The sequence below is a fragment of the Truncatella angustata genome (assembly GCF_020726525.1).
Source record: "Truncatella angustata strain MPI-SDFR-AT-0073 chromosome Unknown BKA67scaffold_1, whole genome shotgun sequence".
NCBI lineage: Eukaryota > Fungi > Ascomycota > Sordariomycetes > Amphisphaeriales > Sporocadaceae > Truncatella > Truncatella angustata.
Window position 1 is genome coordinate 245,896 of NW_025763381.1, and position 23,328 is coordinate 269,223.

Consider the following 23,328-nt stretch of genomic DNA (forward strand, 5'->3'; position numbering starts at 1 on the left):
GATCGAGTGGAAACGCCGTGAATGAAACACAGTCTCTCTAGTAAGGCAAATGATTCTAGTTACATGGCTGAGCAGTGGGTCGATGGACTCATGGTTGGATAAAAGTCACTGACTACAGACTACTATATCACAGCGATCTCAACTGAAATCAAAGTATTATAAATTCTCACTGCCAGGTATTCGAACTATACAGCTGTGTTGAATCAAAGAGTGACCACTATCTTCGTAGTCGATACGCCTTTAGACATGACATCCAATGCCTCCTGAATATTCCCGAGCCCCTGTCCAACAACGCGCGCGTCTGGTTTCGCTTGATACTGACCGCTCGCCAGAGCGACCGGAAGAAACTCTTTGTAAATGACCTTGCCCAACTCATTTGCCATGAGATCGCTGCCCCAGATGAACTTAGTGCGTACTCGCTTGACTTTGGACTTCATGAATACCAATATATTCCACCATAAGAACCTCAACATCACACCCATGAGAGCTAGAGGGTTCTTTGGCATCTTCGTCGGGTCTAGTGGAATACTCGCCTGGGCGACAAACTTACGGCCATTGGAACTGCTAGCAACGACGTCGATGCATGCCTCCAGAGACCCGTTCCCGATAGCGAGAGCACCAGCGCAGGTCCGGCCTTTGAGAGCGGAGATAAGAATTTGTACTGTGTCGGCAGCTCGGTAATCGAGAGCTTGTACTGCGCCGAGGGACTTGACATAGTCAAAGTTGTTCGGCGATGCCGTGGTGAATACGTCGTAGCCTGCAGCTGTTGCAAGTTGGATAGCATTGCTGCCAACAGCGGTAGACCCACCCCAGATAACGACAACTTCGCGGTCTCGCTTGACATCTAAGGGAGCAGTGGGTGGTGATGAGGCCGTAGGGTATTGAAGACCGAGGTAATCCTTCAAAAAGAGGCCACAAGCCGCCGTTGACAAACACAAAGGCAAGACGCAAGCTTGCTCATAACTCAATTGGTCTGGAATCTTCGCGGTCAAATTTGTTCTAAGCACCGTGTACTCTTGGTAAGCACCCTCCGAAGCTTTGTTGCTCCGCTTATCCATGGCTACAGCGTGACCCAGAACGCGGTCACCAGGCTTGAAAGATGAACCAGCATCTTCTGGGCCGACTTCAACAACTTCCCCGGCCACGTCACTCCCAAGGATAAAAGGATATTTAATCCATCCGAACATGTTGTTGCCGGCAACTTGTTTTCCTAAGTCCACCGGGTTCACGGCGACAGCACCATTCTTGATCACAATCTCATTGGGTCCAGGTGGCGTGTAAGGCGCCGTCTTGACTTCGAAGGGACGCACTTTGGCGCCTGCGAGGTAGGCAGCGTGATTCTGGTGAGCCATGGCGGTTGTGTTTCCGATGAGCGGAACGAAGATGTGATTTCCCGGTGAAACACTGGGAGACTGTGTTTCCGATGAGCGGAACGAAGATGTGATTTCCCGGTGAGCGGAACGAAGATGTGATTTCCCGGTGAAACACTGGGAGACTGTGTTATGGCAGGATGCATGAAAGCATGAAGCCGGCCTGGCCTTGGCGAGGCAGGGAAACAAGACGTAACATAGGTTGTACGGACTTTCTGAGTCAACAATTTCCGGATTTGTTGACAAGTGCACAATCTAAACATGCGGGACGGCATGCCAATCAGTACCATAAAGTCATGAACCCAGCCCTATGTGCAGAGGCTCAGCCAATGAGAGAGCTCACTCAAAACTCCGAGGAACTCCGGAACTCCAGAACTCCGAGCAGTCGATGCGGGATAAGTTCATAATTTGGTTTATTGTGATAGAAGCTCTATGATCCACACAAAGGGAGTCGTTGTTTCCCCTACCTTCGGGTTCTGTGATCTATCTACGTCACGGCAGAGTCACGGGCATTCTTGCCACTCAGCATACTTACTTCTCCCTGCATGTCTTCGCTGTACTGCACGCTTCTTCGTAAGCGGTAACTAAGCAGAATCCAAGATGGTGTCGCTACAGCTCATCCGCGCCTCCAACCAGCAGATCGCAACTGCTCTGCCCGCCAAACTCATTGCTGTTTTCGTAGGCGGCACAAGTGGCATCGGGGAGACATCGCTCAAGCAGTTCGCCAAGCACGCCAAAGCACCTCGAATCTACTTTGTGGGCCGCTCGGACGAGGCCGCGGGACGCATCAAGAGGGAACTCCAGTCGCTGAACCCAGATGGCGACTATATCTTTGTGAAATGTGACGCGAGCCTCCTCAGGAACGTTGATATAGTGTGTCGCGACATTGCTGCCAAGGAGGAGTTTATCAACTTACTCTTCCTGAGCACCGGCACCTTGATCACGGGCACCAGTATGTATTTTGGACTTTGTAGATGATCTTCTTCGGGATTGGAATATTAACATTTTTGTTTACAGAAACAGAGGAGGGGTTGCATTTTTTCACGGCTTTGACTTACTATTCACGCATACGCTTCATCGCTGGCCTGCTTCCGCTCCTGAAACAAGCCACGGGACTGCGCCGAGTAGTGAATGTCTTTGCTGGCGGCAAAGAAGGTCCCATCTCTACCAGTGATTTCCAGGCTTACAAGTTGGGCCCGAGCGAGGGACGCGGCCATCTGTCTTCGATGCTCACATTGAGTCTAGAGGCACTCGCGCGTGATTCGTCCAATGTCAGCTTCGTACACGACTACCCAGGCTTCGTCAAATCTAACTTAGGCCGCGGCACCAAGGGTGTGGGTATGGCGGTTGCAAAGGCCTTGTTCAAGGTCGTGGGTCTATTCTTGAATATACCAAATGAGGAAGTGGGTGAACGACATACATTCTTTTGTACCAGTGCTAGATTCCCGCCTAGTCAAGGTGTTGAAGATGCTGCTGGTGTCACTCTATCTGGCATCCAGGCTACAGTAGGAACGGATGGCAACCTTGGGAGTGGTGTTTACTCCATTGACTATGAAGGCGAACCGGCTAGACAAGGGGCTCTACAATCTTTAGCCGGCTTGAGGCAGGATGGAACTTCGGAGAAGCTTTGGAAGCACGTGCAGGACGAATTTACTCGTGTCGCGGGCCCTCAGTCCATCTAGCGAGTGTACCCAATGTTCTGTGTTTGGTGCGATTCTGTCATACGAGTTATTGAAATTCTATTGTTGTACAAAATTGTCTCTACTAACAGATTAATTCATTATTATTATTTCGCTTGCTCCGTAAAGAATTTGGTGCAGAATAGATTCCCAAGCTCACAGTGCAATCTCATAACGGCTGTCTTTCTTCATGGAATTGTGGGCGGCGTATACCAGTAGGGTAATACATTGCGATGAACATCGGATATTCTCATGTGCGACCCTTGATTTAAAGTGGTAATCGTCGCTATCATGGGAGGCTAATATTGCCAGCCGAGTGCGAGGATGGCATTGCGCTAAAAGATGCTGTATTCCGCGAAGGTAATCCCATGGCATGAATATAAATAATATCTTCCCTGCTTATGTACTAAACGAAAATTGCGGTCAGGATAGTATGTCTGCTTAATTGACGTAAATTGAGGCTCAGGCAATTGTTTGCTGAAAACATGTTACTACAATCATGATTCGTAATGTTTATAGTTAGTACGGCTGTTGTTTAAGTCAATCTGCGCCTTTTTAAGATCACTAAGGCTTTCTCTAGGACTCGTCTTCCTTCCTCCCCATCTCCCCTAAGTTTCGTGAGAGCTCCAAACAAAGTATACGCAATTTCATCGCTGGCTTGGTTGTTTTTCCCTTCCTCCACACCCTGTGGTTCAACTAAGTAGTCCCAATTAGAGACTAGATATGCTCGATCTGGCGCCGATGGGACAACTTCACAACGATAGCCATCCTCTGATCTGCGCAGAATCATTCTCAAATCGAATGCGTCTTTGCATAGCAGCGTAAGCTCTTGTTTGAAAGTGTCCCTTGCGCGGTCGTTCCGGATAACTACGGGCTCGCAGAACTTGGCGATCTTATCTACAATGCGTCGAACAGTCGCAGATGCGTTGTCAAGTCTATTTGCACAATCAATCGTTGCAAATCTCCAACGCTGAATTAGTTGGTCATCGACTAGATTTCTTAAGTGTCAGTTCAATTTGAGAATTGGAGGACTGGGCTCAGCGTTCGTACCTTGCATCTCCTCGAGATACGTCTCAAAGTCACTTAAGTCTGATTCAAGGTGACGTGGAAATTTCTTCTTGCCGTAAAAGCAACCATCCAAACCGAAGCACTTGGCATCCAAGATATATTTGTGCAGGATCATATATATCTCGGCATTCAGACGATTTTTCCGGTCAGTCGGAGGAAGATCAGCCCATAGTTTGGTGCTGAAGAGATATTGCTCGTCCTTGGGTTTTACTATTCGGCCCAAGTCAAAATAATTGCCATTTGCTATAGCTTGGGAACGCTGACGAAGGCCGAGGAATTTGTCCTTTACTTCTTGGTCGCTCACTTTTTGAGTGCCTGCCTTTTCTAGGATCATTTTGCGAAACTGGGATTCTTTTTGTCGCAGCCTGCTCACGTTGGCCGTGGCTGTATTGAGCTCGGCTTCTTTCTGCTCCAGGGTAGTAGCCAAATTGCTGTTTTGCCTCTTCAAATCATTGATATCTTGCTGCCACTGCTGCTGTTGCGTCGAAAAGTGATCGAACTGACTATCCCTACGGGTAATCTGTGCTCGATGTTCCTGGTCGGATGGGTATGAAGGGTCCTCCTTCAAAAGAACACTTTAATTTATTTCCGAATATGAGCTAGCAGACATACGTACTTTGTTTACGTCGCCTTTCGTACGCAGGAGTATTACGGTCTTGGTTGGAAGCCCCTTGATCTCATTCGCGAAATTGTCCAAGCGATCCGAAATTAAGGAGAAACTTGTGTGCAACATCGTTTCCAACTTGTTCACGATGACAATTTCGGGACCTGGCTGTTGAGACTTGGGCGCATTTTCGGACTCGGGAAGACACTCAGTCATTGGATGATCGAAAGGATCCATTGTAGTTTGCTCAATGGGTGTCTTGGGTTGGTAATGCTATATGGTTGCTCGATTGGAAGCGAAGCATTCGCTCATGGGCATTAAACCTATTTCTTGTTTTTAGATCTGGCGAACCATCTAGCAACCCACGAGGCCCACGGCATATTCCACTTGCCCATGCGGCTGACTGCGAGGTTGTAGGACATGGGCCCAATTAGATCTACTGGATGCACAGCCTACCTGAAAGGTGCAGCAAATAGTGGTAATATCATGAGTTCTAGACTCAATCAAACATCCGCCAAATGGACGAGGCGCTGAAACCAGCCCACATTAGGATAGTCATACAACCCATTTTGGATATGCCAAGCAGCTGAACCAGTCATCAGTGCCAGCAACGGTTTGAAGAACCCCCACTGGCGTTTTCAGGCGTAACCGATTGAATGTACAGCATCTTGGAAGGCATCGACGACAGTAAATACTGCAAAGTTCATCGCGACGAGATATAGCGGGCTTAGGTGCACCTCCCAGTCAGATCAAGTCTACAGAATGAAGCAGCGCGTGGGGAATTATTGAATAGCAAAAGGCGACCGGGAGAATAAATCTCTTGCCGCCGTTCAAGTACTTTTCACAGCAGATGTATCATGACTTCCATGAGAATGCGGTTCTTCAAGATGCAAGACGTCTGGAAACGAAGACTGCCTTGCTGCCTTCTTGCTACGTGCGGCTGGATAACGCCCGATGTCACATGCATCAATAGCGTCTTGACGAGCGCAGCCTTTTCGATGCAGCCGCAATCATTAACTCAAGATAGCAAAATAACAGAAGTCCGGATGTACTGCTACCCGAAACCTGTCCTTGAATTTACAAGACCAAGTCTCCAGATCCATCCTCGGCCGTATTGATCGGTTGAACTTTCAACACCAGAATATCTAATCCTCAATATCGATCAAAATGACGAGAGAGCAGATAGAAGCGTTAGGTAAAGCACTTGAAAACATGGGCACCACTAGCAAACCAGCCAACTATGACACTGACGAGAAGCTCGTCATCGCGCTCGACTTCGGCACCACCTTCTCTGGCATAGCTTTCTGCTTTCCCAACCAGAGAGACACAAAGGTGGCAGCCATAATGGAGTGGCCGGGCACCGAGGGCGAAAGCGCTCCCAAGATTCCGACGCTGATTGCCTACGGGCCGGACGGGCACAAGTACCGATGGGGCGCCGATGTCAACGGCTTGCAAGACGGCATTGTGGGCGTGAAATTGCTCCTCGACCCGACCCAAGAGCGGCCCATGTATCTGCCCAGCGGTAACATCAAACGAGACATCAAGAAACTGCCGAAGCCGCCGGTAGAGATCGCTGCAGACTTCATAAAGTCCATTTATAAGCACGCTTTGAAACAGATCGAGAAAGAAGTTCCCAGCGGATACATGGCCCTCTGCCAAAAGCAGTTCGTGCTAACAGGTATGAACCCCCCGAAGACAACCAAAGTGTGTCCTTTATATTTCATAGCCTGCTGACAATGGGCAGTCCCCGCTGTATGGTCTGATGCAGCCAAGAACGCAACGCTCACGGTACGGCAACTTGACGAGCATGTGCTGCTTGCTTTGCTAATTCTGATAGGCGGCCAAGTATGCGGGAATCTATCCCGTGACGCTGATCAAAGAGCCGGAGGCTGCGGCTTTGTACACGATGCACTCCCTGGGCTTCACCTTGAAGGTGGGAGATGTGTTCGTGGTTTGCGACGCCGGGGGTGGCACTGTCGATCTCATCTCGTACGAGGTGGTTGCAACCTCGCCAAAACTGCAGCTTACGGAATTGGTACCGGGAACAGGTATGGAGCCTATTATTTTCTGGGCTGCTCCATGTTGCGTATTTGTGACCCAGCGCTGACCAGTCGGTTCAATCGATCCAGGAGGCATGGCAGGGTCACTTGGCCTGAACCAGCGGTTTAGTGAGGCTGTCAAGAACCTCGTCGGAGAGGACCAGTTCCACGAGCTGCGGAAGACGAAGGGGTTCCACCTAGCGCAAAAGAGCTTTGACAGTCAGGTGAAGAAGGCCTTCCGAGGCAGAAGTAAGGAGGAGTACTTCATAAATTTTCCAATGGCGACCCTCGAAGATGATCCCGAGAACAGACTCGTGTCTAACACATGGAAGATGACCGGGTAAGATGATGATCCGATCCAGAACCTACTGCATTTGCTTCCCCGACTAACCGATCTCGGCTATCAACAGTCATGACCTGAAGGAGATATTCGCGCCCCTAGTTACCGACATTCTGCGGCTCATAGAAGATCAAGTGAAGTCTGTCAAAATCAAGAGACCTGGCAAGGATGTTACTGTGAGTGAAGGAGGCCCTAGATTCGATTATGAATGGCAACTAATTTGAAATAGGGAGTATTTCTGGTCGGCGGATTCGGCAGTAGCCAGTACCTCAAATCCTGTGTCGAGAAGCAACATCCTGGCATACAAGTCTTGCAGCCAAACGATGCGTGGGCGGCAATTGCGAAGTATGCTGTGATAAGCTACAGTTGGTAGTCAGTAATTGCTAACAACCAAATTAGGGGTGCCGCGCTGAGCCAATTGTCCCATGAGACAGCCGTCGTATCGACATCCGCAACCAAACACTACGGCGTGGAGGCTTGGGCGAGGAAGGACCCGGACCGCGATGAAGGCCAGCCTACGGAGGTTTGGAGAGACGGCAGCACACGCGTAGAAACAGTAAGCTGCCATGTCCCGAGCACTGCGGCGTGTAATGCTAAGGTCTGCCACCCTCACAGATGACCTGGTACATAAATGTCGGCGACGATATCATGCGAGACCAGGTCATTCGATTCCCATTCTACCGACATTTGGAAGAAGGTTATACGCCATCTCAGCTTGTTTTCAGCGACTCGCTTTTCGAGTGCACCGATCCGTGAGTTTTCTGCCCCTGTATAAGATCAATCGTTACTTTCTATGTCACCGCAGCCCTTTTTTCTAACATCGCCCGCTTCGTAGAGAGGCGCCTCGTCATAGGTCCAAGGGGCGTAAGATCAGTCCCAATTGCGAACTTGTCGCTAATCTAAAATCCGTCGACAAGAGTGAGTTTGTTCGAATGACCAGCACCGCGGGCGCGACATAGTGAGTCGGTTTTATTTCTTACCACACCAATGCTCATACTTTTTTCTTTTTCTTTTTTCTTCTTTTTCTTCGAAAATAATGAAACAACTTGGACTAACCCGAATACTATTGTAGCTATCGGGTGAACTATGAGCTTGTCGTCAGCCTGAAGTCAGCACTGATGGAGTTTTCTCTCGAGATTGGAGGCAAGAAGATGGGAACAGTGGAGGCCAAGTTTGGGAAATAAGTGTCGAGGTAAAACAACCAAATATGGGAGATATTTGGTATGCTCAAATTGGCCATATATTGTACTTAATAATCGAAACGAGACAAATGTACTGCCCAGTAACATACAAAACACAATCAGCTCCGCGTCAAAACTATAAAGCCTAACACCAAAGTCGTAGCGATACGAAAAGTTCTTTGGCGATAATCAATGGATTTTACCAACGCCTTTAAGATGCAGATATACGTCTGTGCCCCATCCGTAGAGACTCTGAACTGCGATACCGCCGCCAAAGTACTCCGCATAGGCCCTACTCAGCGGCAAGCCATAGCCCAGTCCTGCGATGGAGCTTCCATTGTTATTTGCACCGGAGATGACACTTAGCGCGTCATCAGCTCCGCCAGGAGCGTCGTCGTCTGAGAATGTGGTGAAACTATAACTCCACACATTCGGCAAGACCTCAGGCGAGATACCACCGCCTCGATCTCGGATCCGAATGGTGACACCGGGGGCATTATCATCGAGCGGCTTGATGGCTTCGCTGCGGAATGCACCCTTGCTCTCGGACGGAGGATCAAGCTTGACCTTGGGTGGTCCAGCATCCGGCGGTTCGGGGGCGATGGTAATAACGATAGGCTCCTTGGTATGACGGCCTTCTATGGTCGCACGAAACGCATTCTTGAGCAACTCCGTCAGGATATACTCTAGGTGCATCGGGACGTACGCGAAAGCAGTATTCGGCTCTCCGTCAATCACCCATTTAGGACGCACACCATACTTGTATTCGCATATCTCTGCCACCCAATCGGCGCAAGAGTTGACGACCTCTGCGGGACACAGCTCCGTGTCGATGACGCCGATAAAACTCGGCTGTTCCGGACATGGCGTCGGACTAGCACCAGGATCGAAGTGTGCGGCGCTGGAGTAGTGTAGCGCAATATGCTGCTCGGCGATCAGTCGAGTACCGATCCGCGCCCGGAGGTGTTCGTCAAGGAATCGGGTGACTTCGGCAGGCGAGATGTAACGTCGGCATTCGAGGAAGCCCTTGGCTAGAATGGGGATGGTGTCTTGGTGCGTTTGCACAAGTTCGGCGAGAACTGAGGTGAACTGTATCTCGGCTTCGAGATTTTGTATTGAACGGTCCCTCCAGGGTAGCAGTGTCGACAGAGAGTGAAGATAGTTGTTGTAGATCCTGCTGATATTCGGGTTGGACACTACTATGAAAGGGAGATTTCGCAGGGCTTGGATACGGTGGGCCAAACGGATGGGCAAGAGGCTCAAGGTGAAATTGGCTGAAGAGAAGAGGGAGCCGGTCGCCAACGGAGGTCGTCCATGTTTGACAAGATCTGCTAGACTCAATGAATGTTGACGTTGGCCGCTGAGATTTGAGATATCAGCATCGGTGACAGTCGCCGTGCTAGGCGGTTGCGACCACTGCCGATCTGAAGGGTGGTCGGAGGATGAGGAGGAGGATGAGGTTGAGCTCGACGTCGATGTGGAGGTGGAGTATCGCGGGAATGGTTTGGCGGCACTAGGTAGAAGCCGCATGGACGAGGCCTTGGGCACTAAGCGCCTTAATGGCCGATTGAGAGTTATCATGGTGGCATTGTGCGCTGGTAAACGCAAAGGTTCGGAGGATGTACCTGGCGGTGAGATTGGTGATCGTGTGTCACACTCACATCCAGGAACATTCGCAATTAGCCGGAGGGTGATGTCACGCGCCATTCAGTGAGCGAACCCCCCAAACATACTATAGTGGTACGATAAGCTTATCAGCGGCTGATTGCCGATCCCAGCCGCGGCCTGCGTTTATCATTCGGTCCACCCCATCTTCGGATTGCTGTCGAAGAGAAGTTACCCTAGAAACCATCTGCTGGTGAGACTTGTCTGCTTGGTAATTCTTGTGGGGAGCATCTATGCATTTGACTTGTGTGGTTGACAGAAAACGCGCATTGATGATTTACTTGGTATGCCTACTATCTGCAGGGCAACATGTCGTGGTTTTCAGAATGGAATCCTATTTCAAAAAGTTGAGTTCCGGCACTCAAAAGGTCACGCTCGCATTCAGGAGCCTTCAAAAAGTGCAGCCTGTAGAGTGTTAGCGGCTTAGATGCTGGCAATGCAAGGCTATAAATCAGTACCTTGCTACCACCTATAATCCTCCCCACAGCAGCTCTGCCCATAGAGCTCCACCCCCAGTAAGCCTAGTCGCATTGGTGGTGCCTGTAAACCCCTTCCCAGCCACGTCGATTCCCACCATAATCGACGGTAAGGGACATTATTGACACCAAATTGACAAGTCTGAGGAGGCGGACAGACCGCAGCGATGCTGTATTCGCCTGTACCCTGGCATTGCATTACTTGCCATTGCCAACCATCCGCAATTCTGCATTGCCCATGTACCGAGCGAACAGCCGTGCTTGTCGAGTTCATGTTTGGGAGGGTGACCTGGCAGAACTGCACCGAGGACATTCGACGCAAGAGCCGAAAGAGAGAGGATGTTCGCCAGTTTGAGCTGCATTGCTAATTTGTTCTTCAAGGGCATCGACAAGGAAAGATACGCCTGATTTGCGTAATATTGTGCGATAGCGGTCGTAGTTCGGAAAAATGACTGTACTTCGCTGATGATTGTCTGAGACATATCAACTCTGCCAAAACTGCAAATCTATAGCCCATCTGATGTGATTCACATGAGGGTTCCAGCAAAGCTGCTCAAGCATGAACCACTTCAACTGCTGCCCAGACCATTGTCGCGGGGGAAGGAACTCCAGCTCAGGCTGACTTTCTTTTTACAGTGTGATTCACCACTTCTGCAATAAATGAAAAAGGTGAGTGCTTGGAGGAGTTCAGCCAGTGTCATGGTTTCCCACATTTTCCTTGAAACAGATCCGCACTTACCTTCATGTAAATTACATAATCAGACCGCCAACATGGTGGTAGCTCCTATATATTGTTAATGGCTTCTCTACTGCTACACCTAGCCGCGTAATATAACGACACGCTAGGCGGTAACCACAGGTTTAAGAGAGCATCAAGGTCGATCGATGATAAAGATCAATAAGGCAAACGTAAAGATAATTCCACCCGAACCGATAAAAGTTTCCCATTCCGTTTGAGTACTTTTCCCCGAGCGTTTACTATATCTCGGCCTAATAAGTAGTCAACGTTTCCTTAGACAGCGAAGGTATAACTTATAAATATCGTGTAAGGACATACACGTTATATAGACAGATCTTGTACTCTATATTTATTATTATTAAATACGCCGTAGGACTCTAAGTCCCTCGGTACCTCTCCGAGTTAAACCGTACGGTAAACCTTGCCTTAAGGGCTGGACAAAACCCGTACGCTTCGTGTGCTCTACGCTCTAATAGCGTCTACGTTATAGTGTCTATAATGCGACGTTGGTTTTCACCTAACCAACGTAACTACCCCTGAAAAGACTGGCTATCCCCGATGTAAGATAGTCTCCCCGTTTGTAATAGCCACTGAACTAGAACCTTCGACACTTTCGGAATCAACGTAGCCGCGGCGAGGTCGCGGCGTGTATCCAATCTTACCGGAGCTATAAAGCTCCTTAGGCGTGCTTGAGCCTCTTCTAATAGTCCGCAATAAAGGAATACGTGTACGACTGTGGTACTCTATAAGGTCGGCTTATTAGAGGCAACTATAGGCTGTTTAACAGCTATACCCCTAGGCATTCGTCGGAATTCCGTTCCAAAGTTTAGTACACTGCCTTGATACTTAGTGGTTAGTAGGTATTATTACTTAAGCAATATATATAATTATAGGCCATTCCGTAGGCGTAATGCCTTGCCTCTTTACACTTATAATCTTATTTTATTACTTAACCCTTATTAACAGCTATCGTAATGGGCATTATAAATGTCGGATACTTAGACACTTTATAATGGTTACGGGACCACCACGATAAGATGACAACGCAAGTAAGGTGCGACGACAGAAACCAAAGACTTAGATTAGAACAAGACTAAAAACTAACGGACTAACGAATAATAGGACTAGTATATAGTGGCTGGTAACCCTAACGGCTAGGCGATACACTCGTATATTAAGAATAACTTATATAATAAATGTCGACGAAAGACCCGTTAAGATAGCTGCCAAGATATCGGGTGTTATTAAAGGGATCATTAGAAATAATGATACTTCTTATTTCAAGAACAATAAGGTTATTTCTAACCTAACGTGTTAATACTTTAAGTCTAACAATTTTAAGACTTATAACGCTAACCTTCTCGCACCTCTTATAATAAAACCATCACTAGTATCCTAGTTAGTAATAATGTTTACTTATTCTAATAAGTCTTCGCTTTAAACAGTATACTACTAGTATAAGTAGAGCATATATAGGCCTATTTGCTCCAGTTAACTTCATCTTACTAACGTAGCTTAAATATAGCCACCCTCACGGTAGTAGTGCTTTTGGTTATTTCAATGTTAGCAAGAACGTCTTCGATCTCACGGTGAGTCGACGTCTTCTTAAACAAACGGCTCGTTCGCTACTCTGACATCGCCTCCAAAAAGCAAATTTCCTCTTCCGTTCATGCCGCCGAGCTACTCTAGCACTAACTTCGACGGCAACCCGTAGTACAACCCCGACAGCTAGACGTACAAGGTCTGGCCGAACGCGGCCGAGGTGCCCATACATATCAGCGACAGCATCATCAGCCGCAAGAGCCACTAATAGCACGGGGGTAGGGACAACGGCTATGACCAGGCTCGCGAGCTGTAGGCCCGCGTCATAGGCGCCAGGGATAAGGTCACACCTGCTGCAATACGGGCAAGTTCTTGAGCCTGTTCAACGTCCCACTCATCCAAAAGAAGTATCTAGCGCAAATATACAAGATTGCGCCCGAGTACTCGCAGAGCGTGTACGACCAGCTAAAGAAAAAGGAGTTCGACTCCAACGAGGTCGCCGAGCTCTCGAGGGCTTGTGAGAAGTCGTACAACGAGGGAAAGTTCGCACCTACGGGTGAGTTGTTGACCGGTCACGTGCCTCAAGTGCCTGTTTATAATATATTTGGGGGGGTTGGAGGGTTGGGGGGTTCTTCGGAACAGGAGTACCGGAGGTGAAGTGTCATCAGGTCGTCTTAGCTTGAAGCGTCTTACTGAAGAGGCATGCTCAAGAAATGAATGCTTATGAAATGTTTTCTCATTGCGTTATTTCACATTGTGTTGCGTATGGGCGATAAACAGATCACTTCTCACACGGCTAGCTTTCAATATTCTATTTAAGAGAAAAACCCATACGGAAACCCTCGGTAATGATAATCTGAAGTACTTCTAGTTAAGTCTGGTACTAGAGTTGGCAGCTAATTATCTTATTGGAACACCTGGCTTTGGAGGGGACCGTCGATACCTGGCCCCCCAATTCATATGTTTTGCTGGAGATGACATGATTTGCTACAGCCTGAAGTTTTGAACCATCGTATCGTAACTGTGCTGCGTCACTCACGGAAGCACCGAGTTAGACTAGTCTAGTCTAGTTGAATCTCAACATGATCACTGCCGAGGGATCTCCTCTAGGGAAAATCAACGTATGCGCCGTTTCTGCTATGATCAATGTATATCAGGTATCATATCGACGGTATACCTGACAAGTCATAAACTTATATACTCCGATCTGTTTGCGCTACACCCGGAATACAGCAGCCTGTGGTTGCCGCTTTGATGGATAGTGTATCGAGTTATTTGAGCATCAAGCGATTTAGGGCTGAAGTTGCAGTACGAGATTTCATATCTCTCCAGGGTTCATTTCTTTTCTCACGAACCTTTTGCCACCGAGGAGGCGACACTAGCGAATTATGCGGTACAGGTTTGCGGAGCCTGTGGCCAGGGTATAGCATTCTCATGTCATATGTGCAGGAAAACAAGTGCTCATGGTGTGTTGTGTCAAGAGTCATGATCGCATTTCAGTCGTACAATAGGGTAAAGTCTATAGATCTTCTGCTGCAATCCAGCTTCTACCAGGATAGTTATCCATAGCTGATGTACGTCTGAGGTCCAACCATCTATTTAAGCAAATGGAAGACAACAGAACGCTTTGGCTGATAAATCTGTGAGAGGTGACCTGTGGAGCAGACATGAGCCTACTGGGTCTTCATCTCCTTGTCCTCTTCAACGGCCTTGACGTGCTCGTGGCTCTCGAGGGTTTGTACGGAGTCCTGGGGGAACTTGACACTGTTGTGGATAAAAGAGTGGTCAGTCGGGGAGAACTATGCGCCGGCACAACGAGGCAGAAACATAAAAGTGGAGGAACATACGCAAAGCCCTTGATCAGGTTGTACTCGTGGGTGATCTCGCCGCCCTGGTCCTTGGCGTGCTTCTTGAGGGCAGCCAAGTCATCGGCGGAAGCGCCGTCCTTTGCGGTGACCTGTGGCAAGAAAAGGAGTTAGTGAAGGTTGTGAAGATACGAGACATATACCAAAGGGGTTGTAAGGGGCTCAGGCGGGGTTTGACCGTTTGGCCGAGGTCAGGCAGATAGACTCACAATGTAGCTAGGCATTCTGGATATGGTTGAGTTGTGGAGAAGATGTCTATGAGATCTCGTGTAGAAGTGGTTGAAGTTCAGGCAGTGGGCTGGTGAGGCAGAGAAGAGTCGTTGCAGAAGTAGTTGATGGTGAGTAAGGAGAAGGGGTTTGGATGCGGGCATGGAGCTTGATTTAAAGACGCCGAGGGCAAGGCGGGAACTGATTAAGTTCAAGCTGGATGGAGCCCGCCGTCAACAACCGCGTCGGGCGCCGCCCAGAGAGCAGCCTCTGCACTTACGTAGGCGGCTAACTGTACCTACATAAGTTAGGTTCCAGCCTGTGCTGTAGTGCACGGAGTACTGCACGCAGTACCTTCGACTGTACGAGGCAGGAGGGACGAGGACGAGGACGAGGACGAGGACAAGGACAAGGACGACGCAGAGGAGGGCCTACAATACGTCATGTCGTGCTTGGAAGGGCTCCCCTCCTCCACACCTAATGCGTTAGTCACACGCGTTTCAACGAAACATAGACCACTGAGGTGATGGTGTAAAGTGCCCACTCACTCCTCGTGCAACGTGCAAGTGAAACGGAAGCCAACTAATAACCGATGGTGAATTCCGATGGCTGTCCAAGATGTCGGAATAGCCAAGTTTTATTGCAACTGAAGGGGAGTCATTCGGACAATTGCGTAGTCTCTGCGCCCAGGATCTATCTTGATCTTATCTGGATTTCTTGCATTAGCCGGGGGAGAGAGAGGCACCAGAGAACCAATGGACAAGCTGTAATACTAGTCGATCAATAGGTTATTTTGCATAGCAGAGGCCCGGCGATGGCAAAAGTACAGGCAGCGATTAGGGGAAGTCCAAGCCTGTGATAACCCCGCTTTCGTCATACCATGGGCAACTGAGGTCGCAGGCTGGCAGGGTGCCTCTAAGAAAACAAACCCCGCAGCCCCTCGCTTGAGCCTACTGCATACATACTGTATGTACATGGTACAGTAGTAACCTAGCCTAGGTTAGTCCTGTAAGTTGGCGAGCCTTGGCAACTACTCGGGTAGATAGCAGGATAAGTTATCAGACCTTATCGCCTTTATCGATTAGACAACGCTAGTCGAGACTTTGGCAAGGGTTCCCAAAAAATTATCTGCAGAGAAGGGATCGTGTGCAGAGTGGCTAGACTGGAGGAAGATCGACTCTTTCTCTTTGCTGCACCGCAGAGTGTTGACGTTGATTGCGATTGATTCCCCAACGGAATTTCGCCCAATATGGACGAGCAATCGCATAAGCCTCATCGGAAGGCAAAGCCTGAAAAGAAACACGCTTCAGGCGAGCGAAACCCGAAAGCTTTCGCCGTCTCCAATCCCGGAAAACTCGCCAGACAAGCCGCAAGATCTCAAGACATCAGAGAAAAGTCTCTCCATGTCCCCCTCGTCGATCGCCTGCCCGAGGAGGCACCCCCTCGTCTCGTCACCATCGTTGGGCCACCTGGTGTCGGCAAGACAACATTGGTCAAGTCCTTGGTTCGTCGGTATGCGAAGGAATCCATGACAGATCCCCAAGGTCCCATTACCGTCGTCACCTCCAAGAAGCAGCGACTCACCTTTGTCGAATGTCCCAACGAGCTCGAGGCCATGGTCGACATGGCCAAGATTGCCGACATTGTCCTGCTCATGATTGACGGAAACTATGGCTTCGAGATGGAGACCATGGAGTTCTTGAATATTCTGTCGGCAACCGGTATGCCAGGCAATGTCTTTGGTATCTTGACACATCTGGATCTTTTCAGAAAGCCCCAGCAGCTCAAGGATGCCAAGAAGCGACTGAAGCACCGTCTCTGGAGAGAACTTTACGCCGGCGCCCATCTGTTCTATCTCTCCGGTGTCATCAACGGACGCTATCCCGATAGGGAGGTCCAAAATCTGTCCCGCTTCCTCTCCGTCATGAAGAACCCTCGACCTCTGATCTGGCGCAACTCGCATCCCTATACCATCATTGACAGTTTCAGAGACGTCACTCACCCGACCCAGATCGAAGCAGACGACAAATGCGACCGCACCATAGCCCTCTCCGGGTACCTTCGCGGAACAAACTTCTCTGCTGAAGGCCAGCGAGTACACATACCGGGTCTTGGCGATTTCAACGTCAAAGCAGTCGAAACCTTGCCAGATCCCTGCCCAACTCCTCAAATGGAACTGGCCATTGCGAAAGTGACCGGAAAGGTTGGCAGGAGGAGACTGGATGAGAAAGAGAAGAAGCTCCACGCTCCAATGTCCGACCGTAGCGGATTGAAGATCGATGGTGACGCTATCTGGATCACTCGCGATAAAGGCTTCACATTTAACAAGGAGGCAACCGAGATTGAGCGAGGTGAGGGAGAAGAGTTGATCATTGGGCTTCAGGGAGAGCGTCGGCTTCTCGGTCAGACCGAAGACGGTATGCAGCTCTTCCGTGACGGCGAGAAGATCACAAGCGTCCCGGAAGAAGAAGACACCGGGCGCAAAAGCCAGAGAACCGCAAGACTCGCTGAGAGGGAGGAAGGTGAAGACGACTTTCCCGAAGATGAGGGCTTCGCTAGTGGTGACGACAACGAAGGCGACGAGGATGAAGACGCCGAGTTCGACGAGAAGAAGCTTGGCAAAATGTTCCGCAAGGACATCGACAAAAACGGAGACGAAGACGAGGTGGCTTTTGCAGATAGCGATTCCGATTTGGGATCACTCTCAGGCGCCGACGATGATGACGATGAGGAGGACTCTGAAGATGAGCTGGATGACGACGACGAGGAATCTGCGGCCCTTCGCTGGAAAGAGAACATGACCGAGAGGGCACAAAAGCTGCACGGTGGTCGTCGCTCGTATCGTACTGGAGACTTGGCACGAATGATGTACGACGAATCCATCACTGCAGATGAAGTCTTGCGCAGGTGGAAGGGTGAAGTCGATGCGGACGAAGAGGAGGAAGAAGATATCGAGGCCGATTCTGATGACGAGGAGTTCTTCAAGAAGGCCAAGCAGGAGAGTGACGATGCCTCGGCAGATGACCGCGCCGTACCTGTTTACGACTATGAGCAACTTGCCGCAAAATGGTCGGTGGCAGACAATGTTGAACTACTTCGACAGCGCTTCACTACAGCTACTCTGAACGGTGCTGATGGTGAAGACGGCGACGACGGCTTTGAAGGGTTTGACAACGACTCCGAAGGTGATGGAGAGTTTGAAGATCTCGAGACCGGCGAAAAGCACAAGGCAGAGGCTGAAGCAGCAGCAGCGAGCTTAGAAGAAGAGCGTGCCAAGAACGCCAAGCGAAAGGAAGAGCTCAAGCTACGCTTCGAAGAAGAGGACAGGGAGGGTTTCGCCAACGACAAGGCAAATGCACGAAGGGAGGTTGGCCAGAACCCTGATGAGTTCGGCGAGGATGACTGGTACGATGCTCAGAAAGCTCTTATTCAGGTGAGTTTCGATGTTCCCTGCTTTCCTTCATATCGAAATGCTAACAAAACATAGAAACAACTGGACATCAACAATGCTGAATTTGGAGCCCTTGACGAACGGCAGAGAGTTGCAGTCGAAGGTTACAAAGCTGGAAAATACGCCAAGCTGATCATCGATGGTGTACCTGCAGAGTTTGTACAGAACTTCAACGCAAAATTGCCCGTTATCGTTGGCGGTCTGGCACCGACAGAAGACAGATTTGGCTATGTTCAAGTGAGAATCAAGCGCCACAGATGGCACAAGAAGATTCTGAAGACAAACGATCCTTTGATCTTCAGTTTGGGGTGGCGGCGGTTCCAAACACTTCCCATTTACGCCATATCAGATTCACGAACAAGGAATCGCATGCTCAAGTACACGCCGGAACACATGCACTGTTTCGCCACTGTCTATGCTCCTCTCATCGCACCCAACACTGGATTTGTTTGCTTCAACTCGTTCAGCTCGTCCAACCCTGGTTTCCGTATTGCAGCAACCGGCACCGTTCTTAGTGTCGACGAGTCCAGCGAGATTGTGAAGAAGCTCAAACTCACCGGTGTTCCATACAAGGTCTTCAAGAATACTGCTTTCATCAAGGACATGTTCAACTCGTCCCTCGAGATTGCCAAGTTCGAGGGAGCCGCTATCAAGACGGTCAGTGGAATCAGAGGTCAAATCAAGCGGGCATTGAGCAAGCCCGAAGGTCACTTTCGTGCCACGTTCGAGGACAAGATCCTGATGAGCGATATCGTCTTCCTCCGCACCTGGTACCCGATCAAACCACACCGCTACTACAATGTTGTGACGAACCTTCTCGGAGGCTGGCAAGGTATGCGCTTGACTGGTGAGGTACGTCGCGATCAGGGTATTGCCACACCACAGGACAAGAACAGCAAGTATCGCACCATTGAGCGAAAGACCCGCCACTTCAACTCATTGAAGGTGCCACGTGCTCTGGCCGCCTCGCTGCCGTACAAGTCCCAGATCGTCCAGATGAAACCTCAGCGACACGAGACATACATGCAGAAACGTGCAGTTGTATTGGGCGGCGAAGAGAAGAAGGCCCGGGATCTGCTGCAGAAGATCACGACCATTCGCAAGGACACAGAAGCCAAGCGTGCGGCCAAGAAAGCCGAGAACCGCGCCAAGTTCAAGAAGAAGATGGAGACAATGAATGATAAGAAGGAGGCCAGGGAGAAGAGGGAGAAGAAAGAGTACTGGGAGCGGGAGGGTAAGAAGCGCAAGGCTGGCGATGAGGGCGGTGGTGGCAAGAGGAGGAGATAGAGGCTTGGTCTAAGATAGACGATAAGTGACACTATGTATATATAAATATTGAAAAACGAAGCCTTACACGTCGAAATGTCGAGTTGTGGCTCTCTCCTGCTACAATGGATTTACCAGTGGTGTCTAAATCAGATATGGTTGTGACTTGTTCGCGCAGAGCATCAAACTCATCTCCATTCGTATAGTAGAAGACCCCAGTGGTCTACGAGTTTTGGCTGCATTGACTGACTAATTGCGGAATAATCAATGAAAGACTTATTTGCTATGTTTTCATACTTATTTTGATTAACAACATCTATCTCATCCCCAATCACATAACTGGATGATTGAACTGCTAATATCAGACGCCTACGACTGCTTTCGCATGAAAGGCCACGCCATCTCGCAGGGGCTCAAATAAACTCGTTCTGCCAAAGCGATGCTTCTGTAATACATTCAATTGAAACAACATGGTAAAGAATCCGAAATGTTGCTATTTCGCATCGGTTCCACACTTTTGGAAACGGGGGTTTATGGACTAGTTCGCCAAGGAGTATAGTTAGTACGTTGACGTTCAAGTCTAGACTAGTCTAGTCTAGACTAGTCCCAGTCTTTACAGGCTGAACCATTGCATTCGGAAGAAGTGAGCGTGGATCATGGTAACATCGTGCACTAGAACGTGGTTTTGCGTTGAGGTCAGCAATTGAGCTGTCAAGTAGACGACTGCAAACTAGGGCAATTGGACGTGACAGGCAGCATACCCGTCACTGCCGGCTTCATACGTTTGTTGGCCGCATCCATTGCTAACTTCTCTGCAGACGTATCGGAGTCCTTTGGATTGTGATCCATCCCTGGGGCACCAGGATATTATTTAGGTAGCGCCAAGGAAAGTCGGTGGACTACCACTGTCATCTTTACCAATAGTTCGAGGCCGGATGCTAACTGCGATTAGTCCTGAGGCAATGACTTTGGATTTGGATATAAAGCTCGAAAGATGCATAATGCGATACGCAGTCATTCTTCGTTAACTTGTCGCTTACGTTTGCTATTGTTTTAATTGTGGCGTGGCGTGTTCTGACAGGAGCCGGGGGACCCTGAACACATTTGAGCGTAGAGGGGTGCCAAAAATGGGGGGTCAGTACTCCTAAATCCATAGGTACCAAGGGAGACGTGGACATCGCTTTTTGAAACGACCTGACTTTCAAACCTCACTTTAACATGGAAAAATTCGTCGACACACGTCGCCTTACGGCGCGGGTCGGCGTGAAGATGATCGAAAAGGCACATAGCTGCGAGGAGTGCGCAAAAATTACTATCAGAGAGGCTGACGTCGCTGAAAGCCCACACGAGGTCATATTATCCACCGATTATGATCTAGCAGTACGAGGTAAACGATTCGTTAGTAAAACGCATAGCCCACCGTTTTCCCCTTCTTTTTCTCCAGATGGTGCAACCCTGTGTTTAGACTAATCCGCATTCACCTCGATTGGTAGCAAGTGAAAAATGTATGTTCTACCGTTATCTGGTACGACTACTGCATGCCTCTACTATCAAGCCGGGCTCTCCTGTCATTGCTCGCTTCGATCCGAAGCGCAATGGCTATCTACGACTGCCCAGGAGCGACTTGCTCCGCGTGTATTCCGCTGGCGAAGGTACAACTTACGGGGTCTTTCTATCGACGTTTTATCTCATGTGGCGACTGACCGCCGTCTAGGTGACATCTCGTCTCAGCAGTTCCCCGTAGCAAAGCCATATCCTGACGTCAGATCCGAAAGGGCTTTTGACCAAGCAAAGTGCTGGATTCAGGAATGCTATGCGACCCATCGCTTCTGTACAACAATCCAGACGGGCTTCGCGCCTACCCGGTTAATGGAAATCGGAGAGAAAGGTGCCAGCCATGTGAGGATTGTCGAAACTAGGACGATGACAAACGTCAGGTGGGCATCGCTAAGTTACGTCTGGGGTGGTCCCCAGGAGATCCGAACGACGATTGCGACTTTACCGGCCAATCAAAAAGGCATCGAGGTCGCTACTCTACCCAAAACACTAGTCGATGCGATTGAGGTGTGCCGAGAACTGACGCTTTCTTATCTCTGGATTGACGCACTGTGTATCATCCAGGACGACCCAGGCGACCTTCTTCATGAACTCGGTTGTATGCCGAGTATTTATCAGGAGAGCTATGTGACGATTTCCGCTGCCAAAGCAGTAGGAGTACAAGAGGGGTTCCTGAACGAGACGGCCGTGTATACTTACGACTCGCTCCCTCCAACGCAGGTATTGATGCATGTTCTTATTTTAGATTAGCACTTCTAAAAGGACACACAAACTAACGGGGGATCAACTAGATCAGCTATGAGTCGCGTCATGGCAAACTGGGGCATGTTCTACTGTGCCAGTTTGATCACCACCGGGTCTTGCTGAGTGATCCCATCGATAGCCGGGCGTGGACATACCAAGAAACACTCCTGTCACCGCGATTGCTTCGTTACAGTCGGAACTACATACAATGGAGTTGTAGATCATGCCAGTTATACGACGGAAGCTGGAAGAAGCAGGACATGCGTTTCGATTCCGACGCATATAATTGGAATTACGGTGAGGGTATGGACTCCTCTATTGGTCACTCAAAAGAAAAAAAGAATCGAGGCTAAGCTGTTCATTGATTAGTTCCCTGTGTACCCGGTCTACCTATGCCAGCGTGGGAACCAGTTGTGGAAGCTTATAGCAACCGGAACATGACAAATCAGTCGGATAAGCTCGTGGCTATTTCTGCTATTGCACAAGTCTTCGCCAAGGCTTTTAATTATATTTACCTAGCTGGCTTATGGAGGGAAACCCTTCCACTCGGACTCTGCTGGATGGTGGCGCAAGGTATAAGAAAACCGAGACCGAAAGAATTACGAGCCCCATCATGGTCATGGACGTCAATCGACAATCCGATTAGGTACGCTGGTGATTGGTTTAGAAAGTTGGATGAAACCCGTGATGGGGCTACCGGCGGTTTTATCGGAATGACAACTGTTGCTGATGGTGCAGAGGTCCTTGATTATACACTTGTACCGACAAAGCCCGGGCTGGAGTACATCAGCATCAAATCAGCCGAATTGACTTTGAGAGGCGCCATACGCCCAGTGGAATGGAACATTGACTATAGTTCCGGGATCGGGTCGATCTACGCCCCCGGGATTGACGTCGATGAAACCTTGTTCACAGGTTACGCCGATGCGTGGGAGGATGACTGGCCACAGAAGGAGGCTGTCTTGGAGTATCTCGAAACGCACGCCCAAGAGGGAGTCAGCGGAAATGAAGATGATGATGATGATGATGATGATGAACAGTCTGATTCCGGCAGTTCTGCAATCGTGTACAAGACTCTTGAAGTATTCGCGCTCCTTGCTATCAAGTCCAGGAGCTATGACCACGGTTATCTTCCTCAGGGCCCCGGAGACAACGTCCTTGGAAGCGAGGCTTCATTGGAGAGATGTGGGTTGCTGCTCACAAAAGACGGTGACAAGTACAAGCGGGTAGGGTTCCTGCGTTGGTATGTAGATGAAGAGTTGTACAACTCCGAAGCCGCAAAATTACCAGGGTTCGAGATGCGGACCATTACCATAATTTAGTAGCGAGACCAACGAAATCATTAACAAAGGAATCGTCCACAACAAATTCTCATGTGGTCCAGCCCGCTTTCTCCTGATCCTTTCCCGTGTGCCTTCGCTTAAAATCAGGCCTGGTCCTCTATATGCAACAATTCATGGCTTCCGTCACAATTGGCGGCAGAGAGATAACGACGTAAAAGTCCAAACGATCACACATTTGCAACAAGTCTGGGT

General features: G+C 49.3%; 9 protein-coding genes across 9 annotated transcripts; 4 read left to right on the forward strand and 5 right to left on the reverse strand.

Annotated features, from left to right (window-relative positions):
* Positions 1 to 203: 203 nt before the first annotated feature.
* On the reverse strand, positions 204 to 1,352 carry BKA67DRAFT_652217 (zinc-binding oxidoreductase CipB; the record flags this gene model as incomplete). The annotated part of the gene is made up of 1 exon (XM_046106113.1): positions 204 to 1,352. One exon carries the CDS (start codon positions 1,350 to 1,352, stop codon positions 204 to 206), a length of 1,149 nt encoding a protein of 382 aa, XP_045963070.1.
* Positions 1,353 to 1,970: 618 nt separating this feature from the next.
* On the forward strand, positions 1,971 to 3,052 carry BKA67DRAFT_509595 (hydrogenase/reductase-like protein; the record flags this gene model as incomplete). The annotated part of the gene is made up of 2 exons (XM_046097250.1): positions 1,971 to 2,322; positions 2,388 to 3,052. The coding sequence occupies 2 exons, from the start codon at positions 1,971 to 1,973 to the stop codon at positions 3,050 to 3,052; spliced, it is 1,017 nt and encodes a 338-aa protein (XP_045963071.1).
* Positions 3,053 to 3,525: 473 nt separating this feature from the next.
* On the reverse strand, positions 3,526 to 5,131 carry BKA67DRAFT_685565 (uncharacterized protein). Its single transcript, XM_046109004.1, has 3 exons — positions 4,734 to 5,131; positions 4,100 to 4,679; positions 3,526 to 4,039 (listed from the first exon to the last, which is right to left on the reverse strand). The coding sequence occupies exons 1-3, from the start codon at positions 4,956 to 4,958 to the stop codon at positions 3,585 to 3,587; spliced, it is 1,260 nt and encodes a 419-aa protein (XP_045963072.1). The 5' UTR covers positions 4,959 to 5,131; the 3' UTR covers positions 3,526 to 3,584.
* Positions 5,132 to 5,933: 802 nt separating this feature from the next.
* On the forward strand, positions 5,934 to 7,719 carry BKA67DRAFT_510022 (putative hsp70 protein; the record flags this gene model as incomplete). The annotated part of the gene is made up of 7 exons (XM_046097290.1): positions 5,934 to 6,399; positions 6,466 to 6,509; positions 6,559 to 6,769; positions 6,851 to 7,100; positions 7,171 to 7,276; positions 7,330 to 7,445; positions 7,500 to 7,719. 7 exons carry the CDS (start codon positions 5,934 to 5,936, stop codon positions 7,717 to 7,719), a joined length of 1,413 nt encoding a protein of 470 aa, XP_045963073.1.
* Positions 7,720 to 8,470: 751 nt separating this feature from the next.
* Positions 8,471 to 9,811, reverse strand: BKA67DRAFT_589270 (kinase isozyme 4; the record flags this gene model as incomplete). The annotated part of the gene is made up of 1 exon (XM_046104440.1): positions 8,471 to 9,811. The coding sequence occupies one exon, from the start codon at positions 9,809 to 9,811 to the stop codon at positions 8,471 to 8,473; it is 1,341 nt and encodes a 446-aa protein (XP_045963074.1).
* Positions 9,812 to 10,452: 641 nt separating this feature from the next.
* Positions 10,453 to 10,890, reverse strand: BKA67DRAFT_543008 (uncharacterized protein). Its single transcript, XM_046101166.1, has one exon. It carries the CDS (start codon positions 10,806 to 10,808, stop codon positions 10,542 to 10,544), a length of 267 nt encoding a protein of 88 aa, XP_045963075.1. The 5' UTR covers positions 10,809 to 10,890; the 3' UTR covers positions 10,453 to 10,541.
* Positions 10,891 to 14,376: 3,486 nt separating this feature from the next.
* BKA67DRAFT_652222 (uncharacterized protein) lies at positions 14,377 to 14,792 on the reverse strand (the record flags this gene model as incomplete). The annotated part of the gene is made up of 3 exons (XM_046106114.1): positions 14,377 to 14,467; positions 14,551 to 14,660; positions 14,778 to 14,792. The coding sequence occupies 3 exons, from the start codon at positions 14,790 to 14,792 to the stop codon at positions 14,377 to 14,379; spliced, it is 216 nt and encodes a 71-aa protein (XP_045963076.1).
* A 1,066-nt stretch (positions 14,793 to 15,858) lies between these two features.
* On the forward strand, positions 15,859 to 19,612 carry BKA67DRAFT_543014 (uncharacterized protein). The gene is made up of 2 exons (XM_046101167.1): positions 15,859 to 18,208; positions 18,263 to 19,612. The coding sequence occupies exons 1-2, from the start codon at positions 16,025 to 16,027 to the stop codon at positions 19,511 to 19,513; spliced, it is 3,435 nt and encodes a 1,144-aa protein (XP_045963077.1). The 5' UTR covers positions 15,859 to 16,024; the 3' UTR covers positions 19,514 to 19,612.
* Positions 19,613 to 20,582: 970 nt separating this feature from the next.
* On the forward strand, positions 20,583 to 23,161 carry BKA67DRAFT_543016 (heterokaryon incompatibility protein-domain-containing protein). The gene is made up of 4 exons (XM_046101168.1): positions 20,583 to 21,144; positions 21,207 to 21,769; positions 21,841 to 22,096; positions 22,163 to 23,161. Exons 1-4 carry the CDS (start codon positions 21,000 to 21,002, stop codon positions 23,113 to 23,115), a joined length of 1,917 nt encoding a protein of 638 aa, XP_045963078.1. The 5' UTR covers positions 20,583 to 20,999; the 3' UTR covers positions 23,116 to 23,161.
* Positions 23,162 to 23,328: the final 167 nt, after the last annotated feature.